General features: G+C 35.3%; 1 protein-coding gene across 2 annotated transcripts in view; it reads right to left on the bottom strand.

The window, feature by feature from the left end:
- The window catches only part of MDFIC2 (MyoD family inhibitor domain containing 2), a 105768-nt gene that overhangs the window by 33573 nt on the left and 47177 nt on the right, over nt 1-25018 (bottom strand). Inside the window, exon 3 of one of the 2 annotated variants that reach the window (XM_039851659.1) lies at nt 2522-2560. The exons of the other annotated variant lie outside the window; for it this stretch is intronic. Within the exon in view, the coding sequence (XP_039707593.1) occupies nt 2522-2560 (39 nt within the window). The remainder of the gene's footprint in view (nt 1-2521; nt 2561-25018) is intronic. 2 annotated transcript variants of the gene reach the window in all.

Raw genomic sequence — 25018 nt, 5'->3', positions numbered from 1 at the left:
GTTTCTTTCCTATACATTTTCTTCTATTCCCTATGGGAGGAGAAGGGGCCTTTATCCTTTTAAAGGTGAAACTACGTATCAGGAGTTTGCATCTCTATCTTTTTCATCAGTCACAAGATGTGTCTTTATCCATCATCATCCCCTTTCCTTGTATTTTCAGTCTCACTCTACTGACTCCTTCCCTCCACCTGCATGCTTAGGTGTACCATACCCTAAAATCCTTCTTGTGTGAATTTTTCCATCACCCAATGTCTCGGAGGAGTCTGTAACACATACTATTTCATCATTTACTCATTCCTTAGTCCTTCACAACTGGCTTCCATTCCTACACAAATAAAACTGAACTGATTGTCCAAGCTTATGTGGTACTACATGCTAGGTGCTTAAAGAATATTTGTTAAGTGAATAAACAAATGAAGACATGACTTTCTTAATAATCACCAGATCAACAATCTTTAATTGGTTTCCCTCCTTGATACATGGCTCTGTCCCTGACTTCTTTAATGTGGAGTTCTGATTTTCCTATTCTGATGTTTCTTTTACAACCTGTTGGCTAGCCATTTTTTAGGAGGCAGTGTTACACATGTTTATGGGTTGTGCTGGCAGATAAACTTGGGGTTCAAATCAAGTCCCTGCCACTTCATAGCTGTATTACTGAGGACAAATTGCCTACTTTATTCAGCCTCATTTATTCATTCACAGAAGGATGATGTTAGTATTATTGTAAATGTTGATATGATACTTAAATGCAATTAAAAAGACAATAAATGCTCAGTTAATGTTAGTGGGTATTCATATTCCAGTGGACATAAGCTTCTTATGGGCAGTAACCAGGCCATTTTTTTCTGCCATTCTATTATGTCTTCAAAACATATAGTGTGTCTCATGGGTCTTGAAAAATATTAGTTATAAATAAATGTGTGAATGCATTGTTTCCCTTCTCTTAATGGATGATCTTTCCAAAGGCCTTGGCTTCAGTGCTCTTTACTCTTTCCCTTGTTGACCTCATTTAATCTCTGATGAACTTTTGACATAGTGTAAACTGAAATCAGACTTGGCCCTTTGCGACCTCCAGATCCACATCTGTTTTTCCTTAAGATACTTCCCAAGACATCTCTTTGATATCTTAAACTCTCTATATTTTAAAAGAACTAGTCTTCTTTCCCTCTTAGTATTCATTTATATAAATATGAATTATATATTTACTATATTAATTATATATTCATTATCACATGTATATTTACATGTATATATGGAATAGCCTCCTATGTAAAATTACATGTTTAATTTATATAGTTGTTTATATATATACATATACATGTATCATCTCTGTCTCTCTCTCTCTCTCTATATATATATTTTTGTAATAACCTCCAAAGAGTTCTACCCACCTATTTGTTTATTGGTTCTAAAATGATCCCACCTAAAAAATATTATTCTTCTTAATGTGTATGTAGCTCAAAGTATTAGTTACTTGCCCCATTGACAAGCAAAAATAATATTAACTTTTAAAAGATCACACCCTTTATCCTGCCAGCAATTTGACTCTTATTTTAATAGAAAACTTCCTGTTACATAAACAGTATTTATTTATTAAGCAACATATAGATACATTTTTATTGTGAAAAAATGGCTCAGCAATATAGAAGTGTAAAAGAAAGAGCAAACCCCCACTTCACCACTGCTGCTTGCTCCATCCTTACTACTCTCCACAGAGGTGATTTTCGTTAACAGTTTGGGATAACTCTTTTCCAGACCTTTTTCTTATATTCATGGACATATTCATGTTGTTTTTATTTAATGTAAATGGGCCATACTTTATTTTTTAAGGTAAAACTGGATTTTTCCATTCATTAATATGTCTTGGAGGGGTGCTCATATAGTTTTCTTTCTAGAAAACTACTGTGTAGTATCGCCTTGTACAGAATCAGCATAACACATTTAGACAGACTTTTACTGATGAATGCTTAAAAGCTACCTTGTTATTTATTTCCCATGTCTCTCATATATGTAATCTTTAAACTAAATGAGAAAGCACATTTCAAACTTACCTGTTTTGGTCTCTTTGTGCATGCCGTTGTGTTCTATTTCTTACAGTGAAATGTCTAATTATCTTCCAATATCCAGCTAAATGGTAACTTCAGTGATCTCTTGCCTTTCTTACTCTTCCCTACCCCAATCCTCTGAGGACAGAGATGGAGGTTTTTGTACTCCCACAAAGCTAAACCTAGGGTACTACATATAGCAGACTATGAATCCAGGTATTGCATAAAGGAGTACATGATTTTTACCCTTTTAAAAAAATCTAACATGTATGCAAAAATAGGTCATAAGCACCTTCAAGGTAAAAATGAAATCTCAACATACTTTGAATAATGTAGATGTTCAATGACTCTATGCCACTGCTATGGCAACTATATTGTGGACAGGAACAAAGATGGAGTTCTTCCTTACTATAATGTACCAACAGTGCCCATCAGTCAGTATAGGAAGCTATTAAAAAAAATAAGAATGTACCTACCAGGATCTCCAAGAAGATCTTCAACTGAACTAAAAAATCCTCAAATAAGGGAAATTGAAAAGAATTATTTGCACAGATATGCATTATTTGTTTGTTTTTCCTTTCTAGGATTCCTTTCCCCCACTTTTTCATGAAAGAGAACCCCACTTTCCAGTGGAGGACTACTCCATGTAGCTTAAGTGAAATGACCTTGCCCACCTCTGCTCCATGCATAGAGACATGATATCCTGAGTCAAGTTTCCTAGCTGTGATGGTTTCTTATGGAATGGTTATGAGAGTCAGGTGGCACCAATCAGGATGTTCCCTGAGACTTGAGATTAGCATGATAGAATGAGGGTTCTTTCCTCCTTTGAGAGGTGGAAAGATGGTATAGTCTTATGACTGACAGAAGTCATCTTTCCTGCCATTTGTAAAAAGTCTGAGAATAAAGACAAAACAGGGCCCAAACAGCCAAGTAGGGATGGTAAAAGCAGGGTACTGCATTCATCATTTAGATCTCTGGTTTTACTCACTCCTAAAGTTTGTCTACTCCTGTATATCCTGGATGTGTCTATACAAATTCCCTTTACCTAAGCTAGTTGGGTTTCTATGGTCTATAATGGAAAAAGACTGGCAGAATTATATAGGAGGTTTAATTAATTTTAAATATTCTGATTCTATATCCTTCCTATCTCTTCTTAGAGGATATATGCTAATGAAATTCTCTTTAAAATAAAAAGAAAGAAAGTCTCTAAATTTAATTGTTTAGTCTCTTCTTTCTAATTCCCAAAATGTTCACAGAATGGAAATGTTTTATTTTGTGAAGGTATGCCAAAAATGATCTGTAAAAATGACTTAAAATTGGAGATTGGGTCTCATGCTAAAATGACTGGTAAGAAAAAAAAGCCGAGATGTGATTTCTGCTGACCTGGTCTTTCATCACTCCTATTCAATTTACATCAGAGGGATGAGGGAACAGGAACTTATATATATTGAGTACCTATCCAATTAAACTATTTCATGAAGTTTACACCTGTCATATAAATATCGTTATTTTAATTTGAAAGATATTTAACAATCCAAATGATTTTTAGAGTTTCATTCTTGCCCAACATCACCTAGCAGGTTAGATTCAAGATTAGAATGCAGTTGGATCTGACTTCTAAACTGTCCCTCTCCACCATCCAGAATGCCACTCAATAGGAATGAATATTGACTTTGTGCTCTGTTCTCAACTCTTAGTCAACTCTCTTGACATTCATGGCTTAGTGATTATTGTTTTTGGAGGGGAAAAAAAAATTATTTTCTGGGAAGAAGTACATTGCTATTTAGAGAGTACGAGATTTGAATTTGGTGAGACACGAACTCTAGTCCTGTGTTGTTTGTTTGATTGTTTGTTGCACTAAAGAACTCTGTGTTCACGGAACTCAAACTTTCTAGATCTTAGTTTCCTCCTCGATCAAATAAAAGACATAAGGGTTGATCATCTTTCAAGTCTATTTCAGTACTCTTGTCTTGGTAAGTACTTCACTGGAATTCTGTACTTCCCCTATTAGAAATCATATCACCTGTGTTATGACTATATGCTAGATGCAGTGGTGTCTTGTTCAACTCAGTATTCCCCAACGACAAGCTGGGTGTCTGGCAAATAGTAGGTGATCAATAAATATTTGTCGAATAAATAAATGGATGGAGTTTATTCACGTTTGTATACAGAACATTACTTATTTATTTATTTATTTATTTTTTAATGAACAAAGGAGCGATCTTTGATATTGCAGGAAATACCTTTGATTTTGCAGGTGAGACGTAAAAATCAGTTAATAATAGATTTGGGTACTACAATGTTTTGTATATCAGCATGGATTTTAAAGAAGACTTTCTTTTAATTCAAAGCTTAAAATAAGCAGAGTTAACTAAAATTTTTAAAATAGAAGATGTACTTTAAAGTGTAAAATGGTCATTTTAGGTGGCCATTGTAATTCAGCTTTTAAGGATTGATAACTGAGCCAGCTTGGTGAACCTTCTGTGTGAATGAAGCTTTCCTTAATCGGCTTTTCCTATATTATTTCATCCTGGGAAAGAAAAGTAGTAGCTAAGCCAGAAGCAAGCAGGATAACAAAAAAAAGGAGTTTGTGGCCAAAGCAACAGAATTACTTTTTTTTTATCCTTCCACTTGTGTTTGTGAAGGAGAAGAAACATAATTTTTTTGTCTTTGTTTAGACATTGGACAATACAAATCACAAGAACATATATTTTTGACATACTATTTTTTGGTGTTTTTTTGGAATTTGGACCCTAATTAAAAAATATGTGTTTCCTAGCCCTTCTTACTGTGAAAATCCTTGGCAATATAAACAGATGCACTGGTTGGCTTTTAATTCTGACACCAGACTGTCTGAAATAATAGCTCTAAGAAAGTGTGAATTCTTTCATTCCTCAGGCTTTAATTGTAAGTACTTAATTTGTTTCTCTTTCTACTGCTGACTATCAAGCCAATTTGGTTTATTTTTCATCTGGCTGAACATGGTGCACCTTAGAAAGCCCTCACTATGAAAGGTTTATTCTGTTTGGGAAGACAGTAACAAACTAAAATTTTGAGTTATTTTATTACTCCAGGGCACATCACTGTAATTTAACAATTAAGATACTAAGTGGTATAAAAATTTAAGTAATAAGATACAAGTAAAAGATGATAGAGTTAGAGTCTTGATAAGCAGTTTAAAAACACTGAATATTTTCATAATAGCTGATTCATTATGTGAAAAATTAACCAAGTTAATAGCTTACTAACTCATCTTGACCTTTCGCAGTCAAAGATATTCTTCATTTTTGTATCTACCCTTTTTCACACTTTGTAACCAATTTGCTGTCACAGCATTTTTAGCCATAGGACTGACTGTGACGAATTGACTTCTGTAACTAGATGAGGTACAACATATGGCATATTAGCCAAAAAAGTCATCTGTTGCTGGGAGTGAAGATATTTTGGAAAAATCACTAGATCTGATCTTCCTGAATATTGTCATATTTACATTTCTAAAACTTCACTAGATAGAGATGTGTTTTATTTTCTAAGGGCAAAAATAAAAACAAAGAAAGGCCAGTCACTATTGGAACTTGTGATAAACATAATGAAGAAAGTCTCATGCTCCAATTGAGTTCTTAAATTCGTCTCTATATATGCATTTACATGTTGAGATACTTTCACCAATTATTTTGGAGCCTAATACTAAAGATGTTTTTATCCTTTTGGTAAATATAATGGAAAAAATGATATGGCTAAAATGTATTGAGCTTTATGTTAGGAATTGTTAAGCCTTTTATTTTTATTCTACCCATTTTATAAATGGAGACACTGAAACTCTGATAAAGTAATTTGCCCAAGCTCACTCAGTTCACAAGCAGTAGAGATGGGCTTAGAACTGAAGTCTGCTTGATTTCAATAAAGCTATGCACAAACTCTGTGCCCTCGCCTCCCCCCCAAAAAAACAAAAAACAAAAACAAAAAATAACATTTACTTAGGGCTTTAAAATCTATTACCTAAATCGAGTAGATAGCACACACAAAAAAAATCTTCAGCATGCAATTACTGAAGTAACCATTTTAGATGCTGGAAAGAGTTGAGGTAAGGGTAAGGGCCAATAATGTGTATTGCTATTTTTGACATTTTTATGAGTGATGAAAAGAAGTCTTGGTGAATATGTATCTCCAGTGGTAAAAGCAGAAGCTGTGGATTTGGGCATCTGAATTATCTTCCTCTTTTACATGATACATCATTTAGTTCATTTACCTCAAATTAATCTCCCCTAAAATCAAGTTGGCCATGATAACCTCTCTTCAGGAACAGGAGGAAACACATGATGACACTCTCAATCTTTTTGCAAAAATACAAACACTATTTTGTCCAGTTTTTACTTGTCTTATAAGTAGAAAATTTGATTATGTGGAATTAGACTTTTGAGAATATGAAATTTCAGTGGCCTTTGGGTTTCATGACCATGCTTTGAGGCGACAACAATGATAGCTTTTAAGTTGTTTCCTGGCTTTGGTTTTTTTTTGTCTCATTGCAAGCCTTGCCAAAGCTTCCCTCCTTCTCTGCTGCATTAGTAATGCAAAATGAAAGTCATTGTGCCCATTATATCTGTTAAATGGTTTCCATTTTAACTTGAGAAAAATGTATTGACGTTCATGTGTTTGGCATGGAAAATGTGTATATCTATCAAAGATAGCAACTTGTCTGTTGGAATTACAGTGCATTATGTATAATGCTGCTTTTAGCTGTGCATGTACATTTTCTGGAATCTTATTGTGTCAGAGATTGGAAAGTTTACACAAGCATTGGTAATCTAATTTTTGTCTGGTGGGTGGCTGTGGAAATATGGAGTATTTGAAAAAGCAAATGTCTTGTCCATCTGTGCCTGGGAGTGGTTTGGTGGCGGGGGTGTCTAGTCAGGTGGGGTAAAAAGCATCCATCAAAAAAAAAAAAAAAAGATTTTACAAATATTGCCCCAGGCCTAAACTAAATATTAATTTCCCAAGAGCAGAAAGATATAACAGTTATTGTGACATGGTTTTTAGCACATTTCTGGTTATTCTTTTTAGGAGTTTTAATTGCGAGGTTGAGGAATCTGTTTTATCTTTCCCCTGCCTCTTAACGATAATCCTTCTCTAGACTATATTGTTTGCTATGCCTTTTGTCTTCTGCAGACGTGTCTTCAGCTCATGAACATCTCGTTAAGGTCTGTTGAGGATTAGGGGCCGTGACACAATTTTCTTGCTGAGTCTTTTTATTGGGGATTTTTCAGCCGGTTTGTCTTGGAGGTCTTTGAAATGTCTTCTATCAAGCAATGATTTTCATTTTTCTTTGTTCTCCTCAAAATTGGGGTTGTATTTTGCTCAACTGTTCCTGGGGTCTAGGTAATGAATGGTATTATTTCATAAGCGAGTGTGAAATTCTGTGTGCAGCAGCTGTACTGCTCTCTGTCTTTTAGAGTTGCTTAAATTTTACTCACTGCACTGCCGCTGAACTGTAATGTAGGTTTTGTTTTTTAGTTTTAAGTATATTTCAGTCATCCATCTAAAGCAAGTTTTCTTCAGCACTTGTCATTTGGGGCCAGATAAATTGGTGGGGAGCTGTCCTGTGCATTGTGGGCTATGTAGCAGTTTCCCTGGCCTCTACTCATCAGATGCCCACAATGTGTCTAGGTGTAGTAATATCTCCTGGGGAGCAGGGGTAAAATCACCTCATTTGAGAATCACTGATCAAAAACCAGGTTGAAAGGCAAGGCTGGCATGATGTAAAGGAATTTTCATAAAAAGCGCTGAACTCAAGCAATGCAATGACAATGCTGAGAGAGCTTTGTGTCTTGGAGGATATGTGGAGGGACTGTATCACACGTCCCTGGAGAAAATACTGTAATAATTGTCTATAGTTTCTTACACTGAGTAACAGAGGAGGTAAGGGTCACCTTTTTACTGCTTTGCTTCTGATCTGCTAATTATCTTCTCACCCTGTGATGCCTTTTATCTCCCCTCTACGCAACTTGACTCACATAAGGAAGATTCTAATTCTTCTCAGATTTTCCACCTTAACTACTTTTCTACCCTAACCTCCATGCTCTTCTGTTTCCCCCACTGGTTTTCTTTGTCTCAAATGGGAACATGATGCCCATTTATTTCTTTAATCTATTCGCTACCTAATAGTACATTTTCTTCTGAGGACGAATTTTAATAAGATGCTTTCTCTTCTGTAATGCACTCCAGTAAAAAACTAATGTTTACCATGATGAGTATCCTCTGTCCCAACTAAAAAGCAGAGATATCAACAACTGTGGTGTAGACTTTTTCATGTTTAACTTTTGCTTAATGCCTCTTTGAGTGAGTTGTAGCTATTGTATTTAATGGCAATCTTATGGGCCTGTCAAGAGAGCATCTATTTGCTACTGAAATAGCAATTAAGATAACGTACAAATGAATGAGGTAATCAAATGCATCTGATAATATTGAGATTATTTATTATTTTTTCAAATGCTGTGAAAACTGTAGAGGTATGCTAACAAATCTACTTGATCAATATATGGGTTGTAAAAAGAAGAGGAGACAAGATTGACTGATGAATAAAATGAAACTGACACAAACAGGCTGACAGCCAGCTGTAAGTCTCTTTAGGGCAAATGCAATTAACTTAGAATAATAGACTCAAATTTGCTGGTTAGAAATGCATTTTTATTAACAATCACAGGCTGAGTCATTATGCTCTTATGAATAAAATGGTACTTATATTTTGTGCATGTGTGTGCATGCATATATAAATACATATACATATGTCTCTGTACGTATATATCCATGCCTCACAGATTCCTATGTGCTCTGCTTACAATTTGGGTGGAAAAGTTGATTTCTAGAATAATGTACTTTAAAAAGGAAATTCATTCAGAAATTGTCTCCAGGACTATAAATTCTGAATATTCTCCTAAATTACATATATAAAAATCATGCTACTTATCGGGTGCTATTAGATGTGAAGTCAGTGAGCCCTGGTCCCAGAACTGCTTGTCCTTTAGGGATTTGGAATTGCGATCAGGGATTTACAGATTTCATTTTGAAGAGGAGAAGTCATTACTAGAAACCTAAGCTCATTTCCTCTCCTTTAATAGCTATTTTAAATCATTCATTTAGAAAATACATTAACTATTTAGGATACTTGCAATGCATTTCTGCTGGCATTAAGTCTGAATTTTTTAAAGAATGTTTTTTAATAAAATTATTTCAAAAGGAGATGAGAATTAGAAAAAGGACCAAATGATGTTTTGGTGACATAAAATTACTTTGGATAGCATTTTCCTCTTTCATTGCCTGAGAGGAAATGAATTAAAACTTTAACAAAATGTTAGAATATCAACAAACTCTTTTCAAGCCATAAAGATAAAAAATGTGTGACCCTTAGAAACTTACAAACTGGACTTTGGATACAATTAAGAAATGGCATATGGTCAATGGCTTCTTTAAATAAATTTGTTAATAATTTAAATAGAACACAGTGGTAATTCTGTACTGCTTAATATTGATGTCAACCTTAATTAGTAATTTGGTAATAAAGGGAGAAAAGATTACGGTAAAAAGTAAGTCATTTCTACAAAGAATTCAAAATATGGAGTCTTGCATAACACTGCAAAGTGCTTTATGTATGTGTGTGTGTGTGTGTGTGTGTGTGTATTTTTTTTTCCCCAAATGCAAAATAAAGCTCCCTGGTTATGTAATTGCTATTCTTCAAAAGGACATCATGAAGGTTGACAATTTAAAATGTACTCTTCCTGTCACCATCCAATTTTTTTAAATGTCTACTTATGGTGTTAAAAACAATCTCCGCAGAAGAGGGCTGCCATTGCCAATTTAGGACACTGGCTTTGTTATTAGCGTAGGCATATTAGATCATCCTCTTGCTCTTCCTGCCTGCTTTGTTCTTTTGATACGGCAGGGAACTGAAATTGACAACAGCCTACATTTTGTAACAATAACTTGCATTGTTAAATATATATGTGTAGATAGACAGATAGAGAGTTCTTTTATTCCCCAAAGATATCAAAGTTCACTACAAACCATGAAAAAAACCACAGAAATATGCAGATGCTTCTGGGGTGAACTGTGGCAACTATTTAAAAGCATAAAGTATTGACAGCTTCAAGATTCTGGAACAGTTCGCAGTCATTTTTGATTTTTGATATTTTTACCCCTTTAGAAAATTTGTTTTCTTTAGGAGGAGGGAAGGGTAAAAGTCATACTTTGTTACTTGTGTGATAACCCGGAAACAGTTTGGGAAAGTCAGCTGGGAGCATGGTTGTCTAAGTCTACTTTCTTAAAAAACAATGTTATTATAAACACAAGGCCAGAGCAGGCTGCTTTGCATTTCAGTCGTTGTACCATTCATTGCATCCATTAAAACCACATACAGTAAACTCGAAGTGGGGAGTCTGATGAAAGGATGGGCACAACTATAAATAGGATTACCAGATTTAGCAAATAAAAATACCGAATGCTCAGTTAAATTTGAATTTCAGATAAATGATACATAAGTTTTAATATAAGTATGTCCCACGCAATATGTGGGAATACTTAATACTACAAAATTATGCATCATTTATCTGAAATTTAAATTTAACTGGGCATCCTGTATTTAATTTGGCAATCTTAACTATAAAAGCAAGGCTTTCTAAACAGTGCACTGTTTAGAAAGTAGATTATAATCGAGGTGTAGAAATTTTTACAGAGAAAACAGTAGAACTTCATTTTTTTTTATTAACCTTAAAACAACCTTACCATCTTAAAATTTTGTAAATCTTTTTTCTCTTCACAAAATGATAATTTATAATATTATATTTAGACATGACTCTGCTCGGTAATTCATGATTATAGGTCCTGGACAGAATATTCTTGAACAATATAAAGCTCAGGTCATATCATAATAATTGGTGGGTGTCTGTCTGTCTCCCTGACTACCCATGAAGGACAGAGAATTTTTTTAAATTTATTCTCCTGAGTCCCAGATAGGGTGCCAAGCAGACAGAAAGAGCTCAATCTATGTTGCTTGCATGAATTTGTTCTCTAACCACTGAATTTATTTTTTCTCCTTTCTTCTAACTTATTGTCATTTCACTTCTTTTCCAGGCACAATGACAATGTTCCCTCTACAGTTTCATTTCTATTTTGAGATATTCTTCAGCATGTACAGGGTGAAATTTCACACCATCTTAGCAATAAAAGTATAGGTGGTATTTCTCTGGCAGTATTTCTACTAAGGAATGGACTAGATTAAGTCTGGATGGTTGGGGGTGAGTCTCCTGAAGATGGGGAGATATAGTGAAGTATTTTTTTAATTCCACTAGGAAAGTTGTAGAAACATTTAATTTAAAATATTTAACTGTACTCTTGAGCGCTTCACGTGTATCCTTTATTATGTAATGTATATTAGCTGTTATATGAATGAGTTAAGAGTTTTCTTAGGGGTCTTTAAATATATAGAAATTTTATCTTAGGCACTGTACCAGCTTTTGAACTATAGACCCAAATTGCAACTCCATTACGTTAGAATTTTAATATACAACATAACATTTTTTTAAAACTCAGAATTTTATGACTAAGCAAATTGTAAGCCTTTTTATGTCCATTATCATTATCATTAGTTTCATTCTTATAATATACTATGGTCACTTACCAGGGAAATATAAAGCAAGGGGTAGCAAGAAGCAGAGTGATATAGAGCCTTAAGGAAGACTCAAGGTTAACAACCACAAAATAAGATTATGGTAATCAAGAAAACAAACACCGGAAATATTCATCAAGCACAAAAACATCAAATTATTTTTTTCTTCTAAGTATAAGTTTCTGTTTTTTGTGGTAAAGAGATGCTTACTCTACTTTTAGGTTATATTAGACATTACATTAACAAATGAAATAAAATTTTCCAGTAAGATGATCAAAACAAAAGTCCAAACAAGTACATTTAATCTACCTTTTATTAATTAGAAGGTAGAAAGAAGAGTGGTAAAGGAGATATATTAACATTTATTGAGCACCTACTGCATTCAGGCACTGTGCAAGGCAATGAGAATAAAAAACGTAACCTCTGACCTAAGGTCTCTAACTGTCTGGCTCATGGTCTAATGAAAGAGACACACAAGGAAGTAAATGATCACGATATATTGTAATGAAATGCTGTAAAGACATAGTATATTGCATGACGTGGTCCTGTGTAGAATGTTATTAACTTTCTAAAGAGATTACAGGAATGTCTTCACTGGGGAGATAATACTTGAGTTGAATTCTGAAGGAATTTATCAACTGGGCACAAAGGCATTTTATGTAGATGATATAACAATTGCCAAAGTGCTGAGTCATGAAGCAGCATTAGAAGCGGTCTGATTTCACTGGATCATAGGTTTCAGGGTAGAAAGAATTCCAGAAAATGGGACCGAGAAATTGGGATTGCTTAGAAATTGGAGGCATTATACATCATAGAAAGGAGAATTTAAAGCAGGAAAATACATGGTCAAATTTAGAAAGAGAATGCTGGCAGCAGACTGGAAGGGACAAGATTGGGTTAGATGAGCAATGCTTGGGCTCTTGTAATCAGGCAACGGTTAATGAAGCCTTAAACAAGACATCAATTTATAATCGGAGATGGGCAAGATGAAGCAGATTCAAGAATTAATGAACCAAAGAACTCAACAGCTAAATATCCTGGGGAGTGGTGATAAACCTGGTTAGTATACAACAGGATAGTATTGAATAAGCTGCCATATGTCATATGTTTGCTGATTGTGGCCTATATGACTCAGATGAAAGGAAATCAAGAGAATTAACTTTGCTGATCGTAAATCTACTTACAAGGAAATGGGCTAGGGAGCTTTATATACATTATTCCAATTGACAACTTCACTGCCATCTTTTTCCTCAGGGAGTTTTATCCCATTTGGCTGAAAAAGAAACTGAAGCTCAGACATGTTAAACTTAATATTGTAAGTTCACAGAGCTAGGAAATAATGTCATAACAGTTCCTACTGAAGTCCATCTAACCACAAAGTCCCTGATCTTTCTTTTAAATTGCATAGCCTTAGGTTGACTTCAGGCTGATGTGGGTGTTTGGACCATGTTGAACAAGAATTTAATTCTACATTCGGGACACTTTAAAGAATCTATCCAGGGGTATGAAGTAGGTTTCAAGAGCTTGTGTCTTTAATACTTCCTAACTAGTTTGAGAGGACTGAAGTAGATTTGTTCATTCATTCACTAAAGATTTATTTAATGCCTTCTTTCTGATTTTAGTCATCATTTGGAGCTATCTTGGGGTTTAGTGTCTAAGGGAAGGAGCTTTTCATGCTATGAAAGTATAAGCATTGGTTTCCAAGCAATTTAGGAGAAAACTAACAGATACCCACATCGTTGAAACCACTATGTCCCAGGAGAAAAGACAGCAAAATATAAATTTCATTTTTTTCTTACATCTTTTTTCAAAAAATCGTCCTTTTTTTCTCCTTCCTTCATGTCTGCCTCTGTAGGTCTAAGCGAATTTTTTTCCTAAAATATATCACTGCAGGTGCCCCTGCTGTGAAAATGGAAAATAATGTAATGTTTTGGGCTATGGGAGAGCTGCCAAGTCCAGAGTACCAGCACGATGAGATTTATCCTCCACGTATTCCCCCCTTTCCCTTTTTTGGATGTTGATGAGACACTAGTGTAGCATGAAGCCCATTTGCTCCTTGCTGTATTTATTTTGTTAAGATTAGAGTTGCTAAGATACAGTAGTTATTTCAAATTGTTACCACTGATGCCAGTGGTCATAAAATAAAGAACTAAAATTCCTTTATTTGCTAACTCTAATAAAAAACATTCTTGAGGGGGCGAGGGAGTTTTCTGGCAAAAAAATGGACAGTACGCCAAGTGGCCTATGTTATAGCACATAATTAGGTCCACTAGTCCAGCTGATGTTGAGCTATTTTGATTGAAAATCAAGAGAGAACTTCTGGCTTTGAGTTGTTTATTAAATGATTATTTTTAAACAAAGGGAGTGGTCAGGTTGTGCGAATTTCGTGTTCCCTCTTTTATTTAGTGGTTTAAGCCAAAGTCTTTCTTTTTCAATCTGTTGCTAGTTATTTTTGTCTGTTCAATAAATATTTGAGGAATTTGGAGTTTTAACGCATTCACACAACTTCTTAAGTTGGGCCTTTTAGTTTTTTGTCATCTTGAGTAGCTTAAAGCCATATGTCTCATTGTATTTATTAATCCTACTCTCTTTGCTTGCAATTTGTAAAGTACTTGCAACTTTATTGTTGTCAGTGACATTTTTTAGGTAATTAATAATAGATACCATCCAGTGTTTCAGATTTTATTGTTATTGACAAAAAATATTCTGTATTTTTTTCATAATGAATCACATTTTTAAAGCTCACAATGTTTTCTGACCAAATTTAAATGAGCTCCAGGACATTCCTTTGAGCTTGTAGGTAAATATTTTCAACTAGTACTTAAAAGAAAAGCCATTAAACTATTTGGGCGGAAAAATAGTCTCTGAGCAGCCAGTTTGGCAAAGGTTTGTTCTGTGAATGTGTGTAATTTCAAATTACTGTATGTTTTTATTTCACAAAAATTTCCAGGTTTCCCAGCACACTTGAAATACTAATATCCAGAGTTTCCACTGGCAATCCTTTGTTTGTCCTGGAAGAATCTTGCAATTTGGGACCAAGAAAATATTGTGTTCCCTTTGGATTTGTAGACATAAACATATGCATTTCTTCTTTAGCATACAGTTCTTTTAAGGGGAAGCCAGGTTTAATGGGCAGTTTTTCAAATAATAAGAAAGCTTCATCAAAACTCATAGCACGTTTGGCTGAAAAAGTGATCTTTGATAAAATTTAATCTATTTAGAGAAAAATAAACTCTAAAATAATGACACGCCCTGATGTGGTTTGATTAAAAGCAATATTTTGTGAAATCACCATTTAAATACCTTTTCAGAGAGACTTAGAGAATATGCAGTACACCACTGAATTGTTTTTCTTAAGCCAAACTTGTGATACCCAGTGGAGCCTTATTCCACAACAAGCCTGTGGTTAATTGTAATTCCATTAGAGAAACTGCAAAAAGGTGCTTTCTGCCCACATCTTTGGAGACAAAGTGACTCCTCAGTTTCTGTGGTTATTGCTGTCTCAAGATTTCGAGATGCCAGTGCTTTGTAGTTTCAATTCTAACATCCAAGTTCTTAGAACCTCATATCCAGAAGGTAAAATGCTTTACCACAGTCTTCAGTCTTCATATTCTATGTTGATAGTTCCTCTTTGCCCCTCAAAAAGGGCACCACCTGAATTTTATTTAATCTGACTATGCATGCTCTGGTCTAAGATTGTAAATGTACCAGGTTTCTGTCTAGTTGCATGTAATAGCGAGTGTATATTAGATTGATCTATTGATCTAAAATTTTCACTTCCTCAAATACTATTTTACTGTACACCCTTGCTCTGGCTCAAGATAGGGAATGTATATCTCTGCTTTCTTTTGAAGAGTTAGTGTTGCGACTTGACCAAGATAAAAAATTTGAGGAGAACAATGTTCTCACAAATATGGGCTCCTGCCTTTTGCATTGAGAGTACTATGCCTAAATAGTTGCTGGTCCAAGAAATATGAGAGATACGTAGGGCAGACTTGGACCCAACTTGCAGCTTTGAGCTAAGCCCAACTGCTCCCAGCCTCGATTAGCCAAATTGCAGCTGACTCATAGATATGCAAGCAAGAAATAAATGCCCATTGTCATATGTCATTGAAATTTAGGGTGGTCTATTATGCAATACTATTGTGCTAATATCTGACTCATACAGTGTGCCCAGTTCTAGTTTCCTAGCCAGTGTCTTCAAAACAACATCTGTATAGGTGAGGGGGTTCTGATCTAAAGGAAGACATTTCTTCTGTTCTTAACTCTTTTGGTTTTATTAACTCTTTGAAACTGTAGTTCAACTTCAGCTCATATCAATTTGAAAAGTTTCAATAAAGTTATGAATCATGTGTAATGAATCAGTGCCTGAACCTGTTACATGATGAAATAGGGAAAAAAAAAACAAACAGGTTTTTGAAAACTTAAAATAATTTTGAAATGAAGATACACATAGTCTGGGTGGAATTTTTACGCTACATATCACTTAGGCTTAAAGTTTATGTATTATATACTGTATTTTTCTGCTGAGGTATGGTGGAGCATACCATATTCCATAAATCTTTCACAGGTGCCTCTTCATTTGCATCAATGTATGACTTTTTTTTTTAATTGGTCGAGAAGGGGATGGGATGAATCTCAACTGAGGATATAAGCTGTTATAGTAATATCTGTCAAGTGGATTATTGACCTTAGTTCACTTAAGTTAAAGAATAATAGATTGGAAGCATGATTCAAAGGTTACAATCTCTAAAGTTAAGCAAAGCCAGGCAGAGAACATAAATCAATAAAGTGGGCCAGGTAATAGGAATGGGGCATGCATGGTAAACTGGAGAATATGTGCCCCAGTTACAAGAGTTAGCTATTTGTCTCCTAGTGGTTTTGTCATTCAGGCAATGTAATGACTTTTATTTATTAAAAAAATTTTTTGAACATATAATACACACCATAAACTGTTCTAGGTTCTATAGATACAACAGCAAATAAAATGAACAAAAATATTCATGGAATTATCATTCTAGTTCATGAAACAGACCGTTAAAAATGAATGAATACAATGGAAGTATCTGAGACTGTAATAAGAAGTGCTAAGGAGGAAAAAAAACAGAAAAGCATGATAACATAATACTTTCAACAAGACTATACCAAAGATGGTGGAGTAGGTAAATGCTGTGCTCACCTCCATTCACAACCACATTAAAATCACAATTAAACTACACAATAGCCAACATTGGGGGGTCACCTGAACTCTAGCTGAACAAAAGCCTATAACTAGGGACACACAAAAGAGGCCACTTTAAGACTGGCAGGAGGGGCAGAGACACAAAACAAGCTGGTCCCACTCCCAGGTGTAGTAGTTGAGAATCAGGAGAAATATCTCTGCTACAGAAGTCCTCCCAGGGGAGTAAGGCATCCTGGTCCATGGCTCCAGAGCTGGGAAGAGAAGTCTCCACAACTTCTGTCTGTGAAAACCCATGGAAATTGTTGCTGAGTGGGACGAAGGGCAGGGGGAGTCCCAGGAGCTCCTGTTAAAGGATGCTGTGCAAACTCGGTGACAGGCTCACTTGCTCTGAGCTCCAGCACGATGGCAGCAGCTTGAAAGATACCAGAGACACACAGGGAGGAACTAAGTTTTCCGGCTTCAGGGTGAGGGCTAGAGGAGTGGCTTTCTTCCAGATAGAAGTGCTGGCAGAAGCCATTCTTCCTTTGTTGAGCTCTCCCCTACCTGGTTTGCAGACCTAGGTGGGTACCTAGGTGAGTCTCTATCAGTGTAGCTAACATTGGTCACCCCACCTTTGTGATTCCCTGAGACCTTACCCCTCCCAACCTGCATGGCCACCCAAGCTGCTTCCAGTGGATTTTCCATATAAATGGCCTGTCTTGGCTCATGCTGCAACTTTTCTAAAACCTCTCAAAAGTTCACAAAACCCAAACAAGTAGCATCTGACCTAGGCATTCTTTGTACCTCTTGCTGAGCGGCCCCAAGCCCAACACTAGCGGCAGTTGGCCTCAGTTCACAGCTTGGTCTCTTAAGGCAACTTCAAGCCCACCATGGGTGGTGGCCATCTGCAGATTGCTTGGTGGCTCATACAAGGTGGCCCTGGGCAAGGCACAGACTACGCCGAACTTGGCCTGCGGCAGAGATCCTCTCCAAAAGCCCCAGACTGCATATCCGGTGGCCAGCTTTGGTCTGAGCCAGAGCACCACCTGAGGTCACATTTGAGGATGACGCCCACAAAAGGCAGACTGAGCAGGCACCAGAGCCCTGCAATCATGAATCCTGTTCTGTAGGGTCAGCCCTTGCACAACAGCTTCTCCAGTGGTCATGGCCAGTCATCACAACCAATCAACTTGAGGATCAATCCCTCCCACTGATGAGCAAACAGCAACAAAGGCCCAACCACAACAGGAGGACACACACAACCCATACAAGGGACATACCTGGAGCACCCGGCTCCAGTGACTGGGGAAGACTGTGCCACTGGGACTTACAGCACACCTACTATATAATGCCATTCTACTAAGACTGGGAGATATAGCAGCCTTACCTAATACATAGAAACAAACACAGGTAGGCAGCCAAATGGGAAGATAAAAAAAAAAAATGTCCCAAATGACAGAACAGAACAAAGCTCCAGAAAAAGAACTAAACAAAACGGAGACAAGCAATCTACCAGATGCAGAGTTCAAAATATTTGTTAGAAGGATGCTCAATGAATTTAAGAGAAGAGTAGAGGAACTCAGTGAAGATTTTAACATAGAGATAGAAAACATAAAAATGGAGATCAAAAACAAAGAGAAGAACCAGTCAGAAATGAAGACTATAATGACTGAACTGAAGAAGTGTAGTATCGAATCAGCAATTTAGAAGATAAGGTAGCAGAAAACACCCAATCGGAACAGCAAAAAGAAAAAAGAATCCAAAAAACAAAAATAATTTAAGGGGCCTCTAGGAATGCATCAAGTGTATCAATATTTGCATCATAGGGCTGCCGGGAGAAGAGAGAGAGCAAGGAAATGAAAACTTATTTCAAGAAATCATGACTGAAAACTTTCCCACCTGGTAAAGGAAATAGATATACAAGCACAGGAAGCACAGAGTCCCAAACAAGATGAACTTAAACAGGCCCAAACCAAGACACATCATAATTAAAATGCCAAAGGTTAAAGACAGAGAATCTTAGAAGGAATAAGAGAAAAGCAGTTAGTTACCTGCAAGGGAGCTTCCATAAGACTGTCAGCTGATTTCTCAACAGAAACTTTGCAGGCCATAATGAATTGGCAGGAAAGATTCAAAGTGATGAAAAGCAAGGACTTATAACCAAGATTAGTCTACTCAGCAAAGCTGTCATTTAGAATCCAGGGAAAGATAAATCGCTTCCCAGACAAGTAAAAGCTAAAGGAGTTCATCATCACCAAGCCAGTATTACAGAGAATGTTAGAGCAACTTCTTTAAGAAGTAGAAAGAAAAAGAAAAAAGACAAAAAACATTAATAATAAAATGACAATGTCTAGCAACAACTACTCTAAATGTAAATGGATTAAATGCTCCAATTAAGAGATAGGGTGGCTGAATGGATAAGAAAACAAGACCCTTACATATGCTGCCAACAAGAGACTCACTTCAGGTCAAAAGACACAAATTGAAAGTAAAAGGATGAAAAAAGATGTTGCATGAAAATGGAAACAAACAAACAAAAAAACTGGTGTAGCAATACTTGTACCAAACAAAACAGACTTTAAAACAAAGGCTATAACAAGAGACACAGAAGGACCTAGTAATCCCACTTTTGGGTATTTATCTGAAAAGAAACAAAACACTACTTTAAAGGGACACGTGAATCTATATGCTCACTGAAGCATTATTTACAGTAGCCAAGATATGGAGGCATCCTAGGTGTCATCAATCAATGAATGGATAAAGAAGAGGTGGTATATGAATGCGATGAAATATTACTCAGCCATAAAAAATAATGAAATTTTGCCATCTACAACAACATGAATGGACCTAGAGGGGATTGTGCTGAGTGGAGTAAGTTAAAGACCCATGCCACATGTGGAACCTAGAGAACAGGATAAACAAACAAACAACAGAAACAAGCTCATAGATACAGAGAGCATTTTGATGGTTGTTAGACTGGGGGTGGTGAGATTGATGAAGGGGAGTGGGGATTAAAAGATACGAATAGGTGGTTACAAAATAGTCATGGGGATATAGAGTATAACATGGGGAATATAGTAAGTAGTATTGTGATAACTATGTACGGTGTCAGTTGGGTGCTGGATTTATCGGGATGTTCACCTCATAAATTATTTAATCACTGTATTTTATACCTGAAATTAATTTAATACTGTACATTGACTACTACTGAAAAAATAAAAATATAAAAATTTTTAAAAATGTGACAACAGAAAAAAAGACTATATCATAATCCATTTAGAGAAATTTGAAACTTTTGCATCAAATAAACCTAAAAGGAAAATTCTACTTCATTAGATAAAAATATTTAAATATGTTAAAACTGTACAATCACATCTAAAACAAAACAAAACAAATTTCAGAAGCTTTTCTACGATGGTCATTGTTATAATATAGCTTGTTCAGCAGAATGAAAAAGAGTCAGCAAATGCAGAAATAAGATTATGAATTGTATAGTTTGGTTTAAATAACAGGTATTTAGTAGACATATTTATATTATTAATATTCTTTTCAGAATATTAAATAATTTTGGTAATTGTACAAAGAAAACCTACTTCCAATTAGAAAAGGAATTTTATGCTAAATACGAATGATAAACCATTAGTGTAAATTTTATGGTTTTAACATTGTAAAACCTGTTCGAATTCTGTTGGATTTAATGGTTATAATAAAATCATTTTAAGACTACTTAGAAGACTTATTTTTTTAAAAAAGTTAAATCTGAAACATTCTAAAATTATTTTTATTTGACTATGCAATTATTGTCAATTATTTAGTTTTACATAAGTTTTACATTATTATGAACAAATATGAGTACAAACTGAAATAACATAATCTATCTCAGATACAAATGACATAAAAGCAAAAATAGACTTTTTGAGCTTTCCTTCCACTAAACACTAGGGAAAATTTATTTTCATTTAAAAGGCTTTGGGACAATAGACACAAGTCTATTTTCTCTAATAGTGAGGTAATAGAAGTAGTTGCGCTTAGAAACAAAAATGTGGAAAGCAATTTTCTTTTATAAAAAAGTTCATTACTTAAGTTTATCACAGTGATACAAAAAGGTGGTCTTTTTCTTGAGATTACAAAATGAAAATTAGAAGTCCTATCATCACTTAACCACTCAACCTCAATGGACACGTCCAATCACCTCCCCATAGTAGCTGAATTGTGTAGTAAGCAGTTTCTCATATATTTTTCTATACCTGATACATAGCATCCCTGTTTTTATTTAAAAAGTGAGAGCTTACTATAAGCAATTGTCTTTATTTTTTCCGCTTTAACATTTCTCTTTAATATTTTCATAGTATTCTTATGCATTTGACCAGTAACAATCTGATGGTTATTAAAATTACCTTCTGTAATTTTATAATGATTTTTGGAATGAGTGGGGAACCAGCTTAAGGAAGAGAGAAGTGCAGGTGAAAGTTATGGATCAATTAAAAGTGCATAGTTTACTTAATGAAAGCAGTAAATAAGTGAAGCTCTTAAACCAGGGTGATCTTTTGGTATCAAGAAAGTTATTTTGAGATATGTTATTAAAAGAAAAGTAAAAAGAATTTAAAATATTAGTAAACTACAGGATAGAAAGTAAATTGTACTAATGACTGCTAAATTTTGTGTAAAACAAAACTATGAAAAATATTTCATAATTTTATAGTCATCACAAGTACACAAATAAAAAGGCCAAAGATGAGTCTAGGTTGTTCTTGATATTTGGTTCATAATAAGCAGATAAGGAATGAACATATCGGTTCTGTCGTTCAGGAAGGAGTATATAAACAGGCATGTTCCTCAACTATGCCTTATGTACCCTCCAAACATTGGAGACTGGGGAGCAATGTCTACCAACTGACAGAAGCCTCTGTCACTTGGAAAATGCTTTAACTCCTTGATTGTATGTAAATTGTGGATTCTGAACTTTTTATGAAAAAAATCTTAATTACATGGAGAATTAGAAAAATTTTAAAGATATAATTTAAAATCAGGATCTACCCCTCCTCTCTCATCATAAGAATTGAATCAATTTACAGGTGTAATAATACCATCCATCTTTTTTTAGTATAAATAGTAATAATATACTGAGAATTTGGGGTTCTAGGTAATGGAGCAAGAACCAACAAGGTCAAATAATTTTATCTGTTAGTTTCCCCATGGTAAGGAATAACTTTAAGAAGGGTCCTTTTAATTCAGATAGAAACGTTATATTACAAAGTTGTTTGTTGCTAGTAAAAATAAAGCCATTTTCTAGGAATCAAGATAACATATCTATGTTACAGATTCTCTGAATCATACAGAGAAAAATGTACTCATTATTTGAGAAACATGGTTTGGCCTTTTTATCAACCCTCCCTGTAATGATCCATTGTATAAATTAATCTCTAAGCTTTTGTTAAGATGGAATGCTGACTTTAAACTGTAACTAATAAAGCTTATATCCCAATTCCACTTTAGAGAGGTATTTTAACTCTTTGAGGATCTCAGGACCCATTTGTTCGATTAGTTCTTCTACGTGCTGTATATTGGAATACTAGAGACTTTAAAGAAATTAATATAATATTAGAAAAGCTACGTCATTTTCTGTTCCATCAGCAAAATAAATAACGCATTATACAGGAAAGCTTAGTTATGAGACATCCCCTCCTTTTCTAGAAGTATGAAGAAGAATTGGAAAGGTTTAAATAATAATATTGGTCTTCTACTTCATTCTGACTGTAAGAGATTCCACTATTATTCATTTACTTCCAAGTTAAGAGCTTTCTAAACATGTTTAACTGTAATTAATACTGTAATTTAAAGTAGATGGGCTACTTTTACTGTTATTTAAATTAGATGAGCTATTTCCCCTACATTGGCAACTAGAAGCTTAAATGAACTTCTTTTGAGGGATACTTAGGATTTTAGCAGATGACTTTAGTTTCCTGGGAAAATGATTACAATTTGCCCCCCACTGTGAAGCCTAAGGAAAAGCCAGACTTTGTGAGCTAAGTAAATGAAAGGAGGGCAAGACCAGTGGTGGGGAGAATATCTAGTAGGAATTATTATAATTCAGAAATTTGATGGTGAAAATCAACATTAGAGCACAGTTTATGAATAAAGAAAGAATATCTGCACAGTGTATGAAACAGTAAATCAGCATACATTTTCTAGAAAGTAATTTGATGACATATATGTCATGATTATTGTAGAGGACTTGGTAAACTATGCCCTTTGTCTTCCCAGTACTCTTCTTTGGTATTTGGGAGGGGTTTCTTTGGCAAATCCCTCTCAATTCCTTAAAACCTGATACATTTGGTCACTCAAGGCAGTTCAAGGATAGACTTCTTTGGAAATATCTCGATGAAGATAACAGGAAAGGATCTTTTCCTTTTAGATCATGAGCTTTAAGGAATTAGGTTTAGGAATGGCAATGACCATCTTTTCCCTTGGTGAGAAACTGTGGCAGGAAAGAATGTGGGTAACAGGCAGAAAAGAAATCATAAATAAGCGGAGCTTTAAGATAGATCAGGGGCAGAGACTGAGAGGATTGGAAAATGAATTTGAAGAAAATACCATTACAATAGCATCAAAAACCATGCAATACTGAGGTATAAGTTTAAAGAAATATGTGTAAAACCTGTACACTAAAACCTATAAAACACTGCTGAAATAAATTGAAGACTACTTAAATGAATATAGCCGTTTCCCAGGATACACTCTATTGGTAGTCAATGCTGGAAACCTAAAAGAAAGAGTAAAGGTTAGAATTTCACATTGTCCTTCAAAAAAACTTACCTTTATCAACCTAAAAAAAGTAATCAATTATGTCTTTCACTTGGATCTGGATTGTATTGGAAGTACTAAGAGCAGAGACTTCTCTCTTCTATCATGGCTGTCTTAGAAATTATGACTGAGCAGGACTTTCTGGATTACCCCTCTGGAAGTTATTTTTTATTTGCTCCCCTAGATACACTTTCTACTGTTTTTTAAGCATATTTGAACCCTGAAAGTCTGATGTGTATGGACTGCATCAGTAGGCTCCCATATTAGTTTCCTGTGGTTGCCATAAATAAATACCACAAGCTGTGTGCCATAAAGTAAGAAAAATTGATTGTCTCACAGCTCTGGAGGCTTGAAGTCCGAAATCAAGGAATCAACAGAGCCATACTCCCTCTGAAACCTGTGAGGGAATCCTTCATTGCCTTTTTCTAGCTTCTAGTTGTTTGCAACCTTTGGCATGCCTTGGCTTGTGGCTGCATAACTCTATCTGTCTTACTCATCACATGGAGTTCTTCCTGTGTGTCTTTGTGTCTTCACATGGCCCTCTTCTTATAAGGATGCCGGTCATATTGAATGTAGGAACCTACTCTATTTCAGTATGATCTCATTTTAAGTAATGACATCTTCATGTTCCTATCTCCAAATGAGGTCACATTCTGAGGTGCTGGGGTCTTAGACCTCAACATATCTTTGGGAGTAATAGAGTGAACTCATAACAGTTTCTTTGCCTTTTGCTTTCATTTTACATTAAAGCAATGGGAAAGAGTCTCTAAGATGATAATAAGGAGTGGGAGGAGAGAAAAGTCTGGTATTTTGTTTATTCCTCAGCCTTCTTTTCAGGTCCACTGGGGGCTGCATCCTTTGATGAAAGATTATAGCTTCTGTCAGACTATCCTCTCTTATACAGCTGCTCTCTCCAGATGCAATGCATGGAGTGCTTAAAACTGCTTCCTCCCTTTTTGCTTTCAGACTTAGAGGTGGTAATGACTCACTTTTCTACTGTTGCTAGCTCTAAAGTACTACACACTTGTTGGTTTCCCTGACATCTATTAACACATTTGAAAATAGTACCTTTATGAAACTCTTCTAGTTAGAGAATGTTCCATCATTTTCCTGTTGGGACCCTAACACATATACTCCCATTTGATAGATAAACCAAGTCCAGAGAAGAGAAGTGATTTTTCTCAAGGTTGTGAAATCTACAGAACTTGTGGACCCCAGATCTCTTGAATAATGCCCTTTGGCACAATACAGGCCTTGCAGAAGGAGTTACTCCAATGATAAAAATGTAAGCTCTTTAGATTTTTATTTAAAGTTTGGTTTCATTAATTTTGGATAAAAACTCAAAAATCA

This window comes from Pteropus medius, unplaced genomic scaffold (assembly GCF_902729225.1).
Source record: "Pteropus medius unplaced genomic scaffold, Ma_sr-lr_union100, whole genome shotgun sequence".
Taxonomy (NCBI): domain Eukaryota; kingdom Metazoa; phylum Chordata; class Mammalia; order Chiroptera; family Pteropodidae; genus Pteropus; species Pteropus medius.
This window is presented reverse-complemented; position numbering and strand designations above follow the sequence as displayed.